The following is a 16,656-nucleotide window of genomic DNA, read 5'->3' as shown; positions in this document are numbered from 1 at the left end:
GAGAGTCCAGCAGAGAGCTGTAAAGATGAAGTGACTGGAGCATCTCATTAGACCTCATTGCTGTCTACAACTACCTGAAGGGAGGTTGTAGCCAGGAGGGGTTTGGTCTCTTCTCCCAGGCAAGCAGCAGCAGAACAAGAGGACACAGCCTCAAGCTGCACCAGGGGAGGTTTAGGCTGGAGGTGAGGAGAAAGTTCTTCACAGAGAGAGTTGTTAGACATTGGAATGTGCTGCCCAGGGAGGTGGTGGAGTCACCATCCCTGGAGGTGTTCAAGAGGGGATTGGACGTGGCACTTGGTGCCATGGTTTAGATAGTCATGAGGTTTAGGGTGACAGGTTGGACTCAATCTTTGAGGTCTCTTCCAGCCTTCTTGATTCTATGGTCTCTCTCAGGAGGAAAGGCTGAGAGACCAGGGACTGGTTAGCTTTGAGCTTGGTGGATCTTCTCAATCCTTATTAGTATCTAAAAGGTGTAGGGCAAGAGAATGGGTAGAGTTTCCTTGTAGAGGTGCCCAGTGACAGGTCAAGAAGCAGCAGGCAGAAGCTGGAGGACAGGAAGAAACTTTTCTGGACCAGGCTGCCCAGCAAGGTTGAGGAGTCTCCTTCTCCAGAGAGATTCCAAACCTGACTGGATGTTGCAATCCTGTGCAAGCTGCTCTGGGTAGCCCTGCTTTAGCAGGGGGCTTGGGGTAGATGATCTCAAGAGGTCCTTTCCAATCCCACCAGGCTGGAATTTTGTGAAAAAAATCAAAAATGCACAGCTACCAGCATCCCCATTTCACACCATGAAGTTGACACCATTTCACAAAGTAAAAGGTCAAATTTCTTCAGAGAACAAGTGGAGTGGTCTAGAATAACTCCTTTCAGGAGGGAAAGAATTTGGAGCAGCAACTTATTTTAGCCTTTATCCCCCACTGTACTACAATGTGTGGAAAGGAAATACCCAAAAAGTCAAACACCAAGTGGTCTGTACCAACTGTTCTACCCTGAGGAAACTTGCAGGAAGGACAATGGCAGGGTTTCAGACTTAGTTATGAAAGAAGTTTTTGCCATCTGAGAGGGAAGTTTGGCTGTTTCTCTACATGAAGAAGGCTTGTCAGAAGAGAAGGCTCTGAGGAGATCTTACTCCAGCCTTCAAGTGCCTAAAAAGGGCCTATAGGAATCACAGAATGTTAGGGGTTGAAAGAGACCTGGAAAGATCATTGAATCCAACCCCCCTGCCAGAGCAGGATCACCCAGGGCAGGTCACGCAGCAATGCGTCCAGGTGGGCTTTGAAGGTCTCCAGGAAAGAAGACTCCACAAGCTCCCTGGGCAGCTTGTTCCAGGGCTCCAGCATCCTCACAGTGAAAAAGGTTTTTTCCTTATATTCATGTGGAACATCCTCTGCTCCAGCTTGCACCCACTGCCCCTTGGCCTGTCATTGGACATCCACGAGAAGAGCCCGGCTGCGTCCACCCCACCCCGACAAGAGCCCGGCTGCGTCCTCCCCACCCCGCCAAGAGCCCGGCTCCGTCCACCCCACCCCGACAAGAGCCCGGCTCCGTCCACCCCACCCCGACAAGAGCCCGGCTCCGTCCTCCCCACCCCGACAAGAGCCCGGCTCCGTCCTCCCCACCCCGACAAGAGCCCGGCTCCGTCCTCCCCACCCCGACAAGAGCCCGGCTCCGTCCTCCCCACCCCGCGAAGAGCCCGGCTCCGTCCTCCCCACCCCGCGAAGAGCCCGGCTCCGTCCACCCCACCCCGACAAGAGCCCGGCTCCGTCCTCCCCACCCCGCCAAGAGCCCGGCTCCGTCCACCCCACCCCGCCAAGAGCCCGGCTGCGTCCTCCCCACCCCGCCAAGAGCCCGGCTCCGTCCACCCCACCCCGCGAAGAGCCCGGCTCCGTCCACCCCACCCCCGAAGAGCCCGGCTCCGTCCACCCCACCCCGAGAAGAGCCCGGCTCCGTCCTCCCCACCCCGACAAGAGCCCGGCTCCGTCCTCCCGACACTTGCAGGAGGGAAGCTCTTTTTCAGGGAGTGTAGTACTAGAACAAGGGGTAATGGCTTTAAACTGAAAGAGCAGAAAGTTAGAGTTGATATTAGGAAGAAATTCTTCCCTGTGAGGGTGGTGAAACACTGGAACAGGTTGCCCAGAGCAGTTGAGGATGTCCCCTCCCTGGAAGTATTCAAGGTCACATTGGATGGGACTTTGAGTAACATGATCTAGTAGGAGGTATCCCTGCCCATGGCAGAGGGTTGGAAATAGATGATCTTTAAGGTCCCTTCCAACTCAGACCATTTTGTGATGACTCTGTGAATGGTGACCCACGTTGTTGACTATAAATCCATTGCCCCCAACCAAACTGGAGTGAGTGGAGGGCAGCAAAGCTGGGGAAGTGCCTGGAGGATAAATCTTATGAGGAGAAACTGAGGGAGCTGGGGATGGGTAGTTTGGAAAAGAGGAGGCTGAGGAGAGACCTCATTGCTGTCTACAACTACCTGAAAGGAGGTTGTGGAGAGGCTGGTGCTGGTCTCTTCTCATAGGTAATTAGTGATAGAACAAGAGGGAATGGCCTCAAGCTGTGACTGGGGAGGGTTAGACTGGACAGTAGGAAAGAATTTTTCCTGGCAAGAGTGGTCAGGCACTGGAATGTGCTGGGCAGGAGGTGGTGGAGTCCCCAAGCCTGGATGTGTTTAGAGATAGTTTGGATTTGGTGTTAGGGCATACAGTTTAGGGGTGAATCTTGTAGAGTAGGGTTCTGGGTTGGACTTGGTGATCCTGAGGGTCTTTTTCCAACCTGAATATTTCTGATTCTGTGGTTTCTAGAGGGTATTGTCTGAAATGAAGTTTTTTGCTTTATGTGCAGCAATACTGACACTTTACAGGCTCACAGGATGTTAGGGGTGATCCTGAGGGTCTTCTCCAACCTGAATGTTTCTGTGATTGTGAGAAACCCTCACAAGCCTGGGCCTGCTGGTTGCTGCTACTGCAGAAACTGTAGCTGTGCATCCAGGAGTCATTTTGTCTCCAGCCAGGCACTTCTTACAGAACCTCTCTAAACCATGGGCCTGCCACCAGCAATTTGGGATTAAAAAGCCCTGCCAAGTGTGCTATTGACAATAGGTAAGGTTAAATTTATTCATCAGTGATGTGGTAATCACTGTTGCCATGTTATTAATTAGGTTGCAGTCACAAGATTGGCTGGAGAAGCACAAATACCACAGAGGAGCCTTTGGAAAAAAAACAAACACCCCTGGGGTGAAGCAGTTGCAACACAGAGCAAATAAAGAGCTTCCTATTTAGAAGCTACAAACTGGTTTTAAGGGTAAGAACCAAAACTTAACATGCCATGAAAATGAGTCTTAATAGCCCCAGCGGATTTTCAAAGTGTTCTATGTCTGAATGAAGTGTCTGCCACAAAGAATAAAGTCAAGGCTTGTTCTCAGCAACCAGGGTTGGTATTTTTTTTGGACTTAAAAAGCTAAGATCTAAGCCTTCCCAGAGCAGCTCAGCTGCCCACACAGCAGAGGCAAGATACCAGTTCTTATCTGCCATGTCAGGGAAGTATTTCATAGAATCACAAGGTAGCTTAGGTTGGAAGGGACTTCAGAGATCATCTGCTCCAACCTCCCCCCTCATGCCCAGGGATACCTCTCAACTAGATTCAGCTGATCAAGACCTCATCCAACCTGGCCTTGCACACCCCCAGGGAGGAGGCAGCCACAACCTCCCTGGGCAGCCTATTCCAGAGTCTCACCACCTTCATACTGAAGAACTTCTCCCTAAGATCCAATCTAACCCTGCTCTCCCTCAGCTTCAAACCCTTCCCCCTTGGCCTATCTCTAGACACCCTTAGCCAAAGTCTCTCTGCAGCCTTCCTGCAGGATCCCTTCAGCTATAGGAAGGCAGCTCTGAGGATCCACTCAGAGTCTTCTCTTCTGCAGGCTGAACACCCCCAGTTCCCTCAGCCTGTCCTTATAGCAGAGGTCCTCCAGCCCTTGGCTCATCTTTGTGGCTTACTCTGGGCTCGCTCAACAGCTCTGTGTCCTCCTTCTGCTGGGGACATCAGAACTGAAGGCAGGATTGCAGGTGGGGTCTGAGCAGAGCAGAGGAACAGAATCCCCTCTCTTGCCCTGCTGCCCACACTCCTCTTGCTGCAGCCCAGCACACAGCTGCCTGCTGGGCTGCATGAGGCCACTGCTAGCTCATGTGGAGCTTCTCAGGAACCAACACCACCAAGTCTCTTTCTTCAGAGCTACTCTCAACCCATTCTGCACCCAGTGCCTGACCATTTTCTTGTCAAAATGAAGCATTTCAGTCTTCTCAGGATCCAAGTGTGAATGTTTGAGTTTAGAAGTTGAACTTCAGCTTGTCACCACAGCTAACAAGCCAGAACAAATATGATTTAGCCCTTACCTTCTGTTCAAATGAAGCTCCATAATAACCATCATTCAGACCAAAAATAATCTCATTTGGGTTTCTTGCATGTATCTGCAAGAAGATAAGAACATAAATCATTTTACACTCAGCTCAAAAGGACTTCACACTGCAAAAGAGAATAAACTGCTCTGTTTAAAAGCTGAAAGCAGTTTATCAGCACTTGAGATTCCAGCCACACATAAAACCTAAGAGAAAACTGGACCTGACCATAAAATGCATTTGTTTCACAGCTTTAAAAAGTCACATAATACATCAATGATCTGCAGGAGGGAACTGAAGGCACGCTCAGCAAGTTTGCAGATGCCACCAAATTGAATGGGATGTTGATCTGCAGGAGGGTAGAAGGGCTCTGCAAAGCCACCTGGGCAGGCTGGATTGATGGGATGAGATCAGTTGTATGAGTTTTAATGAAAGCAAGTGCTGGGTCCTGCACTTGGGTCACAACAACCCCATGAATGCTACAGGCTTGGGGCAGAGTAGCTGGGAAGCTCCCCAGCAGAAAAGGACCTGAGGGTGCTGGTTGACAGCCAGCTGAACACAAGCCAGCAGTGTGCCCAGGTGGCAAAGGTCAATGACTCAGGTTGGCAGGGACCTCCAAAGGTCATCTAGCCCAACCTCTCTGCAGTCAGCAGGGACATCCTCCACTAAATCAAGTCAGCCAGAGTCCTCTTGAGCCTCACCTTGAGTAACTCCAGGGATGGGGCCTCAACCCCAACCACCTCTCTGGGCAACCTGTTCCAGTATTCCACTACCCTCATGGTGCAGAACCTGTTCCTAACATCCAATATAAATCTGCTCTTCTCTAGTTTAAAACCATTTCCCCTCATCCTATCACTATAGGCCTTTGTAAACAACCTCTCTGCAGCCTTCTTGCAGGCCCCCTTAGGTACTGGAAGGTTGCTATTAGGTCTCCCAGGGGCCTCCTCTTCTCCAGGCTGAACATTCCCAGCTCCCTCAGTCTGTCCTTGTAGGAGAGGTGCTCCAGACCCCTGAACATTTTTGTGGCCCTCCTCAGGATCTGCCTCATCAGGTCCATGTCCTTCCTATATTGAGGGCTTGAAAGCTGGATGCAGTACTCCAGGTGAGGTGTCACCAGAGCAGAGAGGCCGAATCCCCTCTCTCCATCTCTGGTCACACTGCTTTTGATGCAGCCTAGGTTGCAATTTGCTTTCTAGGCTGCAAGTGCACACTGCTGACTCATGTCCATCTTCTCATCCACCAGCACCCCGAAGTCCTTCTCTGCAGGGCTGTTCTCAACTTCATCATCCTCCAGCCTGTATCAATATTGAGGGTCGCCCCAACCTAGGTGTGGGACCTTGCACTTTGCCTTATTGAACCTCATGAGATTCTCCTTAGCCCCTCTCTCCAGCCTGTCCAGATCCCTCTGGATGCTCTCCCATCCTTCAGACTTATCTACCACAACACTCAGCTTGGTATCACCTGCAAACTTGTGGAGGGTGCTTCAATCTCACTGTCTGTGGCATTGATGAAGATATTGAACAGCACTGGTCCTGAGACAGCCCCTTGAGGGACACCACTTGTCACTCATCTCCATTAGCAGCAGGGTTGGAACTAGATGGACCTTTAAGGTCTCTTCCAAACCAAACCATTCTGTACTTCAATACCATGAGAAGGAATTAAAACAGTAATATGCACAGTCATTGTGATCTATGTTAATTTCAAATCCAAGTACAATCATATTGCAATTGAAAGCAGAGTGCTGGAAGTTCTCATGTGAGAGGCTCAGCCAGCAATGGTACTTAACACACTCAGCTAGTCAAGATCGAAAGCTCTGAGGTAAGCTAAAATTAATCTCTGCAATCAAACTTTAAATTATGCCCTTTAAACACCCTTTCCTTTCTTAGCATAATGCATATTTGTTCATGCAAGTCTGTATCAGCTATTTGCAGGCAGAAGAGAAGAAGCAGCAGCCCAGCAAGCAAGCCAAGAACTCAGACTCCGACTGCCCCAACTTTGTTTTGAGTAGTGGTTCTTCAACATTTCTATCTATCCAATGAAAGTGTTTAGAACAAACATTATTTTGCTTTCTTACACCCAATAGTGACTTATTTACATTCTTTAGCTTTCTCTGCTTGAACTTTGTAAAGAAAAATTAAAAAGACAGTTTTAAACCATCACAAGGTCACAGAACGGAAAAGGTTGGAAGGAACCTCTGGAGATCACAGACTCCAACCCCACTGCTAAAAAGCAGGGACACCCACAGCAGGTTGCACAGGATGACAACGGCCAAGTGGATTTGGAATCTCTCCAGAGACAGAGACTCCACAACCTCTCTGGACAGCCTGTTCTAGGACTCCAGTTCCCTCACAGCAAAGCTTTTCCTTATGTTCAGGAGGAACCTTCTGGGTTCAAGTTTCCTGTTCCATGTCCTGTTACAGGGCACCAGTGAAAAGAGTCTGGCCCCATCCTCTTGGCCCCTAGAGTTTAGCTGTTGATCAGCATTGAGATGATCTCAACAGATATTCAAGGTCAGGCTTGATGGGGCTCTGATCAACCTGATCTTGTTGGTATGTCCCTGCTTACTGCAGAGGGTTTGGACTAGATGACCTTTAAAGGTTCCTTCCAACCCAATGCATTCTATGATTCTCCTCCAGATGTGGCCTCACCACAGCAGAGGGGGAAGAGAACCTCCCTCAACCTGCTGGCCACACTCTCGTTCATGCACCTCTGGAGGCCATTGGCCTTCTTGGGTGCATTGCTTGCTCGTGGTGATCTTGTCCACACATTTTTATTTACTTAAGTAAAAACCTGAGGGGGGGAAAAAAAAATACTATTATCACATTACCTGTTGACCCAAGTACTTCAACCCATCTAGATTGACCTTCCATTCAATCAGAAGCTGAAAGTGCTCCTTCTTGCCACCCCAGATCCTCACAACAAAACAAGAGACAGAGGTATCAAGACGATCAGGCATCAGTCCGAAGTCCAGACTCCTCCATGTTGGATTCTGTGGGTATTCAAAGAAGGATTAAAGCAACTCAAACAACTTGACAGCAGCCTTAAAATTGACAATTCAAGAACTGGGAAAGTCCATATCAGAGATTTAAAAACCTTAAGAACAATGAACACAGAGCTGAAGCCAACAGGCTCTGCTGCTTTTACTTCAGAAACTCAGAGTGGGCTCAGCCATTACAAGATGTTCAAGAATTGACTTCAGAATTTACTGGTTCAGTTCAGCCAAATCAGGAACTTGGAAAGTGGAAGTGAAATTCTCTTCCAAGTTCTAATTCAGCTACTGAGAACTAGGGTACAGCTCTACTCCCCCAATAATTAAAGCTTGCATCATTTATTGGCAGGTTTGTTCACATTCTTCTCCTCCTTAACTGCTGCTGGTGGCAACCCTCAAATGTTGTCACTAAGAGCTTCTCTTCACTCCAAGAGATCAGACTTGCATCTCAGGCTCTATAGAAGCTTAAGTTAAGCTTCAAAGACCTCTTCCACCACAACTCAGATTTGCAAACATGGAGCAGTCCAAGAACTTTCACTCACCTCTGATAACCTTTAAATTAAAGATTTATGGAAACTGTTCTAATTGGCTCAAGCTGCAGCTAAACCAGGTTCAGTCAACACTACTACTGCTAAGAGCCAGATAGCAACTCCAGGAATTCTACAAGCCAGAAGTCACAGGGTGTCCAAATGCAGAAATGAGAAAGTGCTTTTTATAGTTATCTCCCTCCTCTGCTGCACACAGAGATGGTGGCTACTACAAAATAAGAAGTAGGAACTCACCATGCCAAGGAAAGGCCAAGCCTTTCCTTCTAGATTCTAATCTGCCCTGGTGAGACCACACCTGGAATACTGTATCCAGTTGTGGGCTCTCCAATTCAAGAAACACAGGGATCTGCTGGAGAGAGTCCAATGAAGAGCTATGAGGATGACTAAAGGACTGTTTAGTCTGGAGAAGAGAAGGCTGAGAGGGAATCTTTTAATGGCTATAAATATCTGAGGGGTGGGTGTCAAGAGGAAGGGGCCAGGCTCTTTCCAGTGCCACTCAGTAACAGGACAAGGAATAATGGATATAACACAGGAGGTTCCACCTCAACAGAGGAGAAACTTCAATGTGAGGGTGACAGAGCCCTGGAACAGGCTGCCCAGAGGGGTTGTGGAGTCTCCTTCACTGGAGGCATTCAAAACCCACCTGGATGTGTTCCTGTGTGACCTGCCCTAGATGACCCTGCTTTGGCAGGGGGGTTGGACCTAATGATCTCTGAAGGACTCTCCCAACCCCTAACTAGCAGCTTGGAACAGGCCAAGCATCTCTCAACTGGCAATTTGGAACAGGATACCCCTGAAAAGAAGGAAAAGGCAGAGCTACCCAGTAAGTATTACAGGAGGAATGCATTCATCAAGTTTCCCTAAGGAGGAGGGGTATTTGGTAGCTATTTAGACACAGGAACACCAGGTCATAAAAATATCCAATGATTATGCATGGCATTTCCTCAAGACATCTTTTAGTTAGATCTTTGGCATTCCATCTCCTATTTCCTTTGGTCAGATTCCCTTTCTGTTATTCCTTTTCCCAATTTAGACTAGGCAGGACTCAAAATCCTCAAGCGTCAAGGAAGCTGTCTCTTAAACAAGAGCCTTGAGGATGCAGACAGCTCTGCCTCGGTTCAGGAGTTTTCCAAAGCACTTCCAAGCTCAGTGTGCTACAAAAGGTGCAGCTGCACCCTGTTAGTGTAGATATTAAGGGTCTGCTCATCATCTGTTTGGACTAGATGATCTTCAGAGGTCCCTCCTAACCCCTACCACCCTGTTTAGCAAGTTATTAGACTCCCTTCCCCTACAGCTGCAACGTCCTCCTCCCACAAGACCTACCATGTTCCAGCTGTGATGAACTGCTCAGTTCTGCTCCCCTCACTGGTCTGAACTGGAAAATGTAGAAACTGAGATGTTTTCAAACCTCAGATTCTTAAAGCTATTTGGTCCTCAAAGAGCAGGCACGTTTGTAGATGCAGGCACATGTTCCTTACTGTTGCCCTAGACAAAAAGGTGAGCTGGAGAGCCTGCATCTAGAAGAGTGGGTTCAGTTTTGGATCCCTTACTACAAGAAGGATACTGAGGGGCTGGAGCACGTCCAGAAAAGGGTAGTGAAGTTGGTAAAGGGCCTGGAGAACAGGGCTGGTGAGGAGCAGCTGAGGGAACTGGGGTTGTTTAGCCTTGAGAAGAGGAGGACGAGGGGAAACCTCACTGTTCTCTACAATTCCCTGAAAGGAGGTTGCAGTGAGGTGAGGGTTGGTCTCTCTTCTCTAGTATCAGGTGATAGAATAAGAAGAAATGGTCTGAAATTGTACTAGGGCAGGTCTAAATCAGATACTAGGAAAAAATTCATACCTGCAAGAGTGGTCAGACATTGGAACAAGCTGCCCAGGGAAGTGTTGGAGTCACCATCCCTGCAGGTGTTGAAGAAACCTGTGGCCATGGCACTTTGGGACATGGTTTGATGGCCATGGGGGTGTTAGGTTGATGGCTAGACTTGATCTTAGAAGATTTTTTCCAACTAAAAATCCAACTACCTGGACTTTGCCTGTCTGGTGGTCTCCAAATTTCAAATGGAATCATACTGTAAAGCTGACCCTGAGCTTTAATGTGAAAATTCATGGATTCATAGAATGGTTTAAGTTGGAAGGGACCTTGAAAACCATTTAGTTCTAACCTCCATGCCATGGGTGGGGACACCTTCCACTAGGGCAGGCTGCTCAAGGCCTCATCCAACCTGGCCTTGAACACCCCCAGGGAGGGAGCATCTACAACCTCCCCTGGGCAACCTGTTCCAGGGTGTCACCACCTTCACTGTAAAGAATTTCTTCCTAATCACCAGTCTAAATCTCCCTTCATCCAGCTTCAATCCATTGTCCCTTGTCCTGTCACTACAACCCCTTGGAAAAATTCCCTTGCAACCTTTCTTGTAGGTCCCTTTCATGTGCTGGAAGGCTGCTCTAAGTTCTCCCTGGAGTCTTCTCTTCTCCTGGCTGAACAGCTCCAACTCTTGCAACCTGTCCCCATAGGGGAGGTGCTCCAGCCCTCTGATCATCTTCATTGTGTCCTCTGACCCTCCAATTCCCTTCCCTTGGAGTCTTTGATGCTACCTGGAGCAGTATCAACAGACCACTGCACCACAGCTGTTAAAACAAGCATACATTTGTACAATTCATTAACTCCCTACTCCAATCCTTGTGAAAAGAGCTTGAAAAGGTGGAGAGGAACGTGACAGAAGAGTGGAAATAAACATTTAACAGTGACCTGTTCAGCAGAGAACTCAATACACTAAAAAAAAAAAACAAACATGATTTAAAAAAAAAAAAAAGTATTTCCATATTAAAACAACTTACCAGAGAATTCTTGATCACCTCACTCTTATAAAATTCTAAAGAAAAATGAGGGAGGGGGAAAAAAGTTTAGATTTGCTTAAACACCAATAAAAAAATTTACTGTTTGAAATAGAAAAAGAAAAAAGCTAAATTAAGGAACACTCAAAGACAAATGGATGCAGTTTATCAGTAACAGATTGATAAGCAAGACTAAAATGTTGCTATGTTTCTGGCAAAAGTACTCATTCACACTTAACTATTAGCAGTCATTATTTAAATTTGGCATTTCATCTTTCATAGCAGAGATAATCCTCCAGATTTACTCAAGTTGTGCTTTCTGGTGGAAGAAAGTGCTCCAGCACACTGCAATATTTGGGATGACATTTGCAAAGTGACTTGCTTGTCACATGCCATCTTCTCAGAAGAGTACAATCATAGAACGGTCTGGGTTGGAAGGGACCTCCAAAGCTCATCCAGTCCAACCCCCTGCACTCAGCAGGGACATCCCCAACTACATCAGGTTGCCCACAGCCCTGTCCAGCCTCACCTTCAATAGCTCCAGGGATGGGGCCCCAACCACCTCCCTGAGCAACCTGTTCCAATGTTCCACCACCCTCATGGTGCAGAATTTGTTCCTAATACCCAATCTAAATCTCCTCTCTTCTAGTCTGAGGCCACTGCTCCTTGTCCTGTTACCACAGGCCTTTGCAAACAGGCCCTCTCCATCCTTCTTGCAGGTACTGGAAGGTCACTGTTAGGACTCCCCAGAGTCTTCTCTTCTCCAGGCTGAACACCCCCAGCTTCCTCAGCCTGGCCTCAGAGCAGAGCTGCTCCAACCCCCTGAGCATTTCTCTGGCAATCCTCTGGACCTGCTCCATCAGGTCCATGTCCTTCCTGTGTTGAGGGCTCCAGAGCTGGATGCAGTACTCCAGGTGAGGTCTCACCAGAGTAAAGAGGCAGAATCACCTCTCTGGATCTGCTGACCATGCTACTTCTGATGCAGTCCAGGAGCAGAGACAAATTGCACTGCTTTCCTGGAGAGCAAATGTGACCTCTTCCAAGTGTTCAGAAAGTGACCAGCCAAATTAGCTCATAGAGGTGGCAACAATCCTGTATTTAAATGGAAATCATCAACTGCTGGTGCAGGGACCTTGGCTCTTCCAGCCACAATAAGAGGGTAAAGTCCTTGGGTAGACATCTCTGGAGTGTGGATTACAGACTGTGCACAGCTATTGGAGTCCAGGGATGAATCACAGAATGGCCTGGGTTGGAAGGGACCTTTTTTTAAAGGACAGCTAGTGCAACCCCCCTGACATTAGCAGGGACATCTGCAACTAGAGCAGGTTAACCAGAGGCCCTGAACAAACTGACCTGAAATATTTCCAGGGATGAAGCATCTACAACATCTCTGGCAACGTTGGCCAGTATTTCACCACCCTGTGTGTATCTCTTCCTTCTGTCTAGCCTAAATCTCCCTTTTTTAGTTTAAAACCTTCTCCTGTCACATGAAGCTTTGATGGAGTGCAGAACAATTCCATACACTAAGTACTGCAGTAAGAGTGATCAGCTTCAAGTTCAACTAACAATCACAAGAACACAAGTCCTATGAGGAGTGGCTGAGGGATCTGGGGTTGATCACTGGAGAAGAGAAGGCTCAGGAGAGACCTTATCAACCTTTACAACTCTCTGAAAGGAGGTTGGAGTGAGGTGGGGGTCAATCAAACCCACCTGGATGCATTCCTGTGTGACTTAAGTGATCCAGGGGAGTTGGAATAGATATCTTTTGAGGTCCAACCCCTACCATTCTATGATTCTGTGGTCTTCTCCTCCCAAGCAACAGGACAGAGCAAGTGGCCTCAAGCTGCACCAGGGGAGGTTTAGATTGGATATTAGGAAATATTTCTTTACCAACCTCTGATATGCTGTGATACTGTGATCTCTCCACAATGAAGTGGAAAGAAAAGCACCAAAGAGAAATGAAATCCAACATTCAACTCCAATTACCAAAAGCAGAACAGATGCTTCATGTCACTATGTGAAAATTCTACTTTTAGAAAAGAATAATTAATAATAAAAACACATTAATAACAACAACAACAATAATGGTTTATGCCCTGTAAAATAACTGCTACACACAGAGCACAACAGTCACCCAAAGGCTCCAAAGGCTGGAAATGTCTTTGAGCTCTTGGAAGTTCCCCAGTTTCTCAAATTATTGGTGGGGAGAGAGGGAAGTAACAATAAAAATAGGTTGATTAAAGAGATTCTACCAAATTAGGGGGTTTTGTGCTGCTCATACCAAAAGCTTTAATGAAGCTTTTTTTATCACTGTTAATATAGAGTGAGGAAAATAATGGCAGCAAGTGGTCAAGGTAAATAAAAAAGGGACAAAGAATTAATGTTGTAATGATTCAAGGATTAATCACAGAATGACTCAGATTGGAAGGGACCCCAGAGATTATCTATCCTAATCTCCCCACCATGGGCAGTGATGCCTCTAAACTACACTTGGCTGCTCAGGGCCTCATCCAGTCTGGCCTTCAACACCCCCAGGGAGGAGGCAGCCACCACCTCTCTGGGCAACCTGTTTCACAGTCCCACCACCCTCATACTGAAGAACTTCTTCCTAAGATCCAGTCTAACCCTGCTCTCCCTCAGCTTCAAACCATTCCCCCTTGGCCTCTCGCTAGACACCCTTCAGGAAAAGTCCCTCTGCAGCCTTCCGGTAGGAAGTATAACAGGCAAAAAAGGCAAGTAAACTAGTGGAAAAAAGTTGATTTCAAGCCTACCTTTGTAGATCTTAGTGTTATCACACAAGTGAAGAGTGAAGTAGGTGTCCAAGAGGCGATAACCATTCCTATTGATAATGTTCCGTGCTGCGATGTTCCGGAGGTGACGAAGCCGGCGCTGAAAGGAAGGAAAAAAAAAATGAAACAGTTAGAAACATAGAATCAGACAGGGTTGGAAAGGACCACAAGGATCAGCCAGTTCCAACCCCCCTGCCATGGCCAGGGACACCTCACACTACAGCAGGCTGGCCAGAGCCTCATCCAGCCTGGCTGCAAACACCTCCAGGGATGGAGCCTCAACCACCTCCCTGCACAACCCATTCCAGGCTCTCACCACTCTCATGGGGAAGAACTTCTTCCTCACATCCAGTCTGAATCTCCCCACTTCCAGCTTTATTCCAATACCCCCAGTCCTATCACTCCTAAAAAGTCCCTCCCCAGCTTTCTTGGAGCCCCCTTCAGATCCTGGAAGGCCACAAGAAGGTCACCTCAGAGCCTTCTCTTCTCCACACTGAACAGCCCCAACTCTCTCAGTCTGTCCTCATAGCAGAGCAGCTCCAGCCCTCTGCTCATCCTGGTGGCCCTTCTCTGGACACCTTCCAGCATGTCCAGATCCCTCTTGGAACAGAGGCTCCAGCACTGGATGCAGTACTCCAGGTGGGGTCTCAGCAGAGCTGAGCAGAGGGGGAGAATCACCTCCCTTGCCCTGCTGGCCACACTTCTCCTGATGCAGCCCAGTTAAAGAACTTGAATGATTTCCAAAGCGTTGTTGTCAGAAAAAAATCCCCCTGAACACTTTGCTTCCTGAGGCAGAAAGGTAGTGTGAGTGATGGTAGAATGGCTTGAGTTGGGAGGGATTTTAAAGATCATAGACTACCAGAATTGGTTTGCTTGGAAAAGACTTCTAAGATGAGTCCAACCATCAACCCAACACCACTATGGCTGTTAAACCATGTTCTCAAATGCCATGTCCACAGGTTTCTTCAACACCTGGAAGGATGGTGGCTCTACCAGCTCTCTGGCCAGCCTGTTCCAATCCCTGACCACTCTTGCAGTAAAGAAATTGCTCCTAATATCCAATCTAAATCTCCCCTAATTCCAAAGCTCCTCTAGCTCCAACGCCCTGCCATGAACAGGGACATCTTCCACTAGACCAGCTTGCTCAAAGCCTTATCCAGCCTGCTCTTAAAACACTTCCAGGGATGAGGCACTAAAGCAATTTTGCTCAGTCACTCTCAAATCACTGCTCAGCTGTGGCTCTGATTTTAGCTTTCAAACCCAGACTAGAATGAACTCAGCACTCAAACTGCCACTTCAAATGAATAAAGTTCTCAGCAAATCCTTCAGTGTCACTCTCAACCTACCAGTGAGGGTGTTGACAAATGGCTCCTTAGCCTCTTTAGGTCACCACAAACCACCTCCTAGCCTCAAACAACTGGTGTAGTGCATCCTTTTACCACAGGCTTCATTTTACAGCACATTGCTTTTTCCCAAAAGCTTAATTTGTACATCTGGAGCCACCCTAAAAGAAACATTCTTGCACTGACCAAAAGTGGATTTAAAATGCTTCTGAAACCAGAAGAGAACTTGGTCTGGTGGCAGCTTGTCCTAAAAGGCTTTTAACAAGTGTGACCAGCAGGACGAGAGAGATGATTCTCCTTCTCTACTCTGCTCTTGTGAGACCCCCACCTGGAGTACTGCATCCAGTTCTGGTGCCCCCAGCATAGGAAGGACACTGAACTGTTGGGGCAGGTCCAGGAGGGCAAGAAGATGATCAGAGGGCAGGAGAACCTCCCCTATGGGGACAGGTTGCAAGAGTTGGAGCTGTTCAGCCTGGAGAAGAGAAGACTCCAGGGAAAACTTAGAGCAGCCTTCCAGCACATGAAAGGGACCTACAAGAAAGGTTGCAAGGGAATTTTTCCAAGGGGTTGTAGTGACAGGACAAGGGACAATGGATTGAAGCTGGATGAAGGGAGATTTAGACTGGTGATTAGGAAGAAATTCTTTACAGTGAAGGTGGTGACCCTCTGGAACAGGTTGCCCAGGGAGGTTGTAGATGCTCCCTCCCTGAAGCTGTACAAGGCCAGGTTGGATGAGGCTCTGAGCTACCTGGGCTAGTGGAAGGTGTTCCTGCCCATGGCAGGGAGGTTGGCACTAGATGGTTTTCAAGGTCCCTTCCAGCTTAAGCCATTCTATGAATTTATGAATAAGAGTTCATGTGTGCTTTGGATCACAGTCTGACACTTTCTATCATTTCAGTGATCTACTCTATTTCCAGAGAGGAAAACTAAAAGAGGAATATTATATTTCTGTTCATGTGTCAGACTCAAAACCATCACCTGGATTCATTTCTGAAAACTCTGTCCGTGAGTTTGACTGAAAACAGAGCCTGAGATGGGATGCCCAGATACCTCCAGTATATCTATGCAATAGGAAATCACAGCATCATAGAATCATAGAAGAAGAGACCTCTAAGATCATTGAGTCCAACCATGAACCTAAGACCACTACAGCCATTAAACCATATCCTGAAGTGCCACATCCACAGGTTTCTTCAACACCTCCAGGGACAGCAACTCCACCACCTCCCTGGGCAACATATTCCAATTCAACCCAAAACCTTCTAAGTTGCATAACTTTAGAGCTACATGGTCTGATTTTCTTGGAAATGGGCATCAAGAATGTCTTTGAGGAAGATCTTTAGTGAAGATTCAACTTCACCAAAAAAAAAAAAACCACCAAAAAACCAAAATAAACTATAAAAAAAAAAAAACCTTGCACATTATTGCAGCTCTAACCTTAAAGTGGTTATTTTTACAATCAACTTCACAGTGTTACAGCATCACAGTATATCAGAAGTTGGAAGGGACCTCAAGAGATTCATCAGGTCCAACCCCCTTGCCACAGCAGGATCACTTAGGGTAGTCTGCACAGGAATGCATCCAGGTGGGGTTGGAAAGCCTCCACAGGAGGCTCCACAACCTCCCTGGGCAGCCTGTTCCAGGGCTCTGTCACCCTCACACCAAAGAAGTTTCTCCTCACATTGAGCTGAAACCTTTTATGTTCTAGTTTGAATCCATTGTTCCTTGCCTTATTGCTGTGCAGCACCCAAAA

General features: G+C 47.5%; 1 protein-coding gene across 1 annotated transcript in view; it reads right to left on the bottom strand.

Annotated features, from left to right (window-relative positions):
* The window catches only part of UVRAG (UV radiation resistance associated), a 161,870-nt gene that overhangs the window by 120,562 nt on the left and 24,652 nt on the right, over positions 1–16,656 (bottom strand). Inside the window, exons 2-5 of the mRNA XM_054383915.1 lie at positions 13,543–13,660; positions 10,775–10,809; positions 7,228–7,389; positions 4,398–4,472 (exon numbers count right to left, since the gene is read on the bottom strand). Of these exons, the coding sequence (XP_054239890.1) occupies positions 4,398–4,472; positions 7,228–7,389; positions 10,775–10,809; positions 13,543–13,660 (390 nt within the window). The remainder of the gene's footprint in view (positions 1–4,397; positions 4,473–7,227; positions 7,390–10,774; positions 10,810–13,542; positions 13,661–16,656) is intronic.

Source organism: Indicator indicator, chromosome 1, assembly GCF_027791375.1.
Source record: "Indicator indicator isolate 239-I01 chromosome 1, UM_Iind_1.1, whole genome shotgun sequence".
Classification (NCBI taxonomy): Eukaryota; Metazoa; Chordata; class Aves; order Piciformes; family Indicatoridae; genus Indicator; species Indicator indicator.
This window is presented reverse-complemented; position numbering and strand designations above follow the sequence as displayed.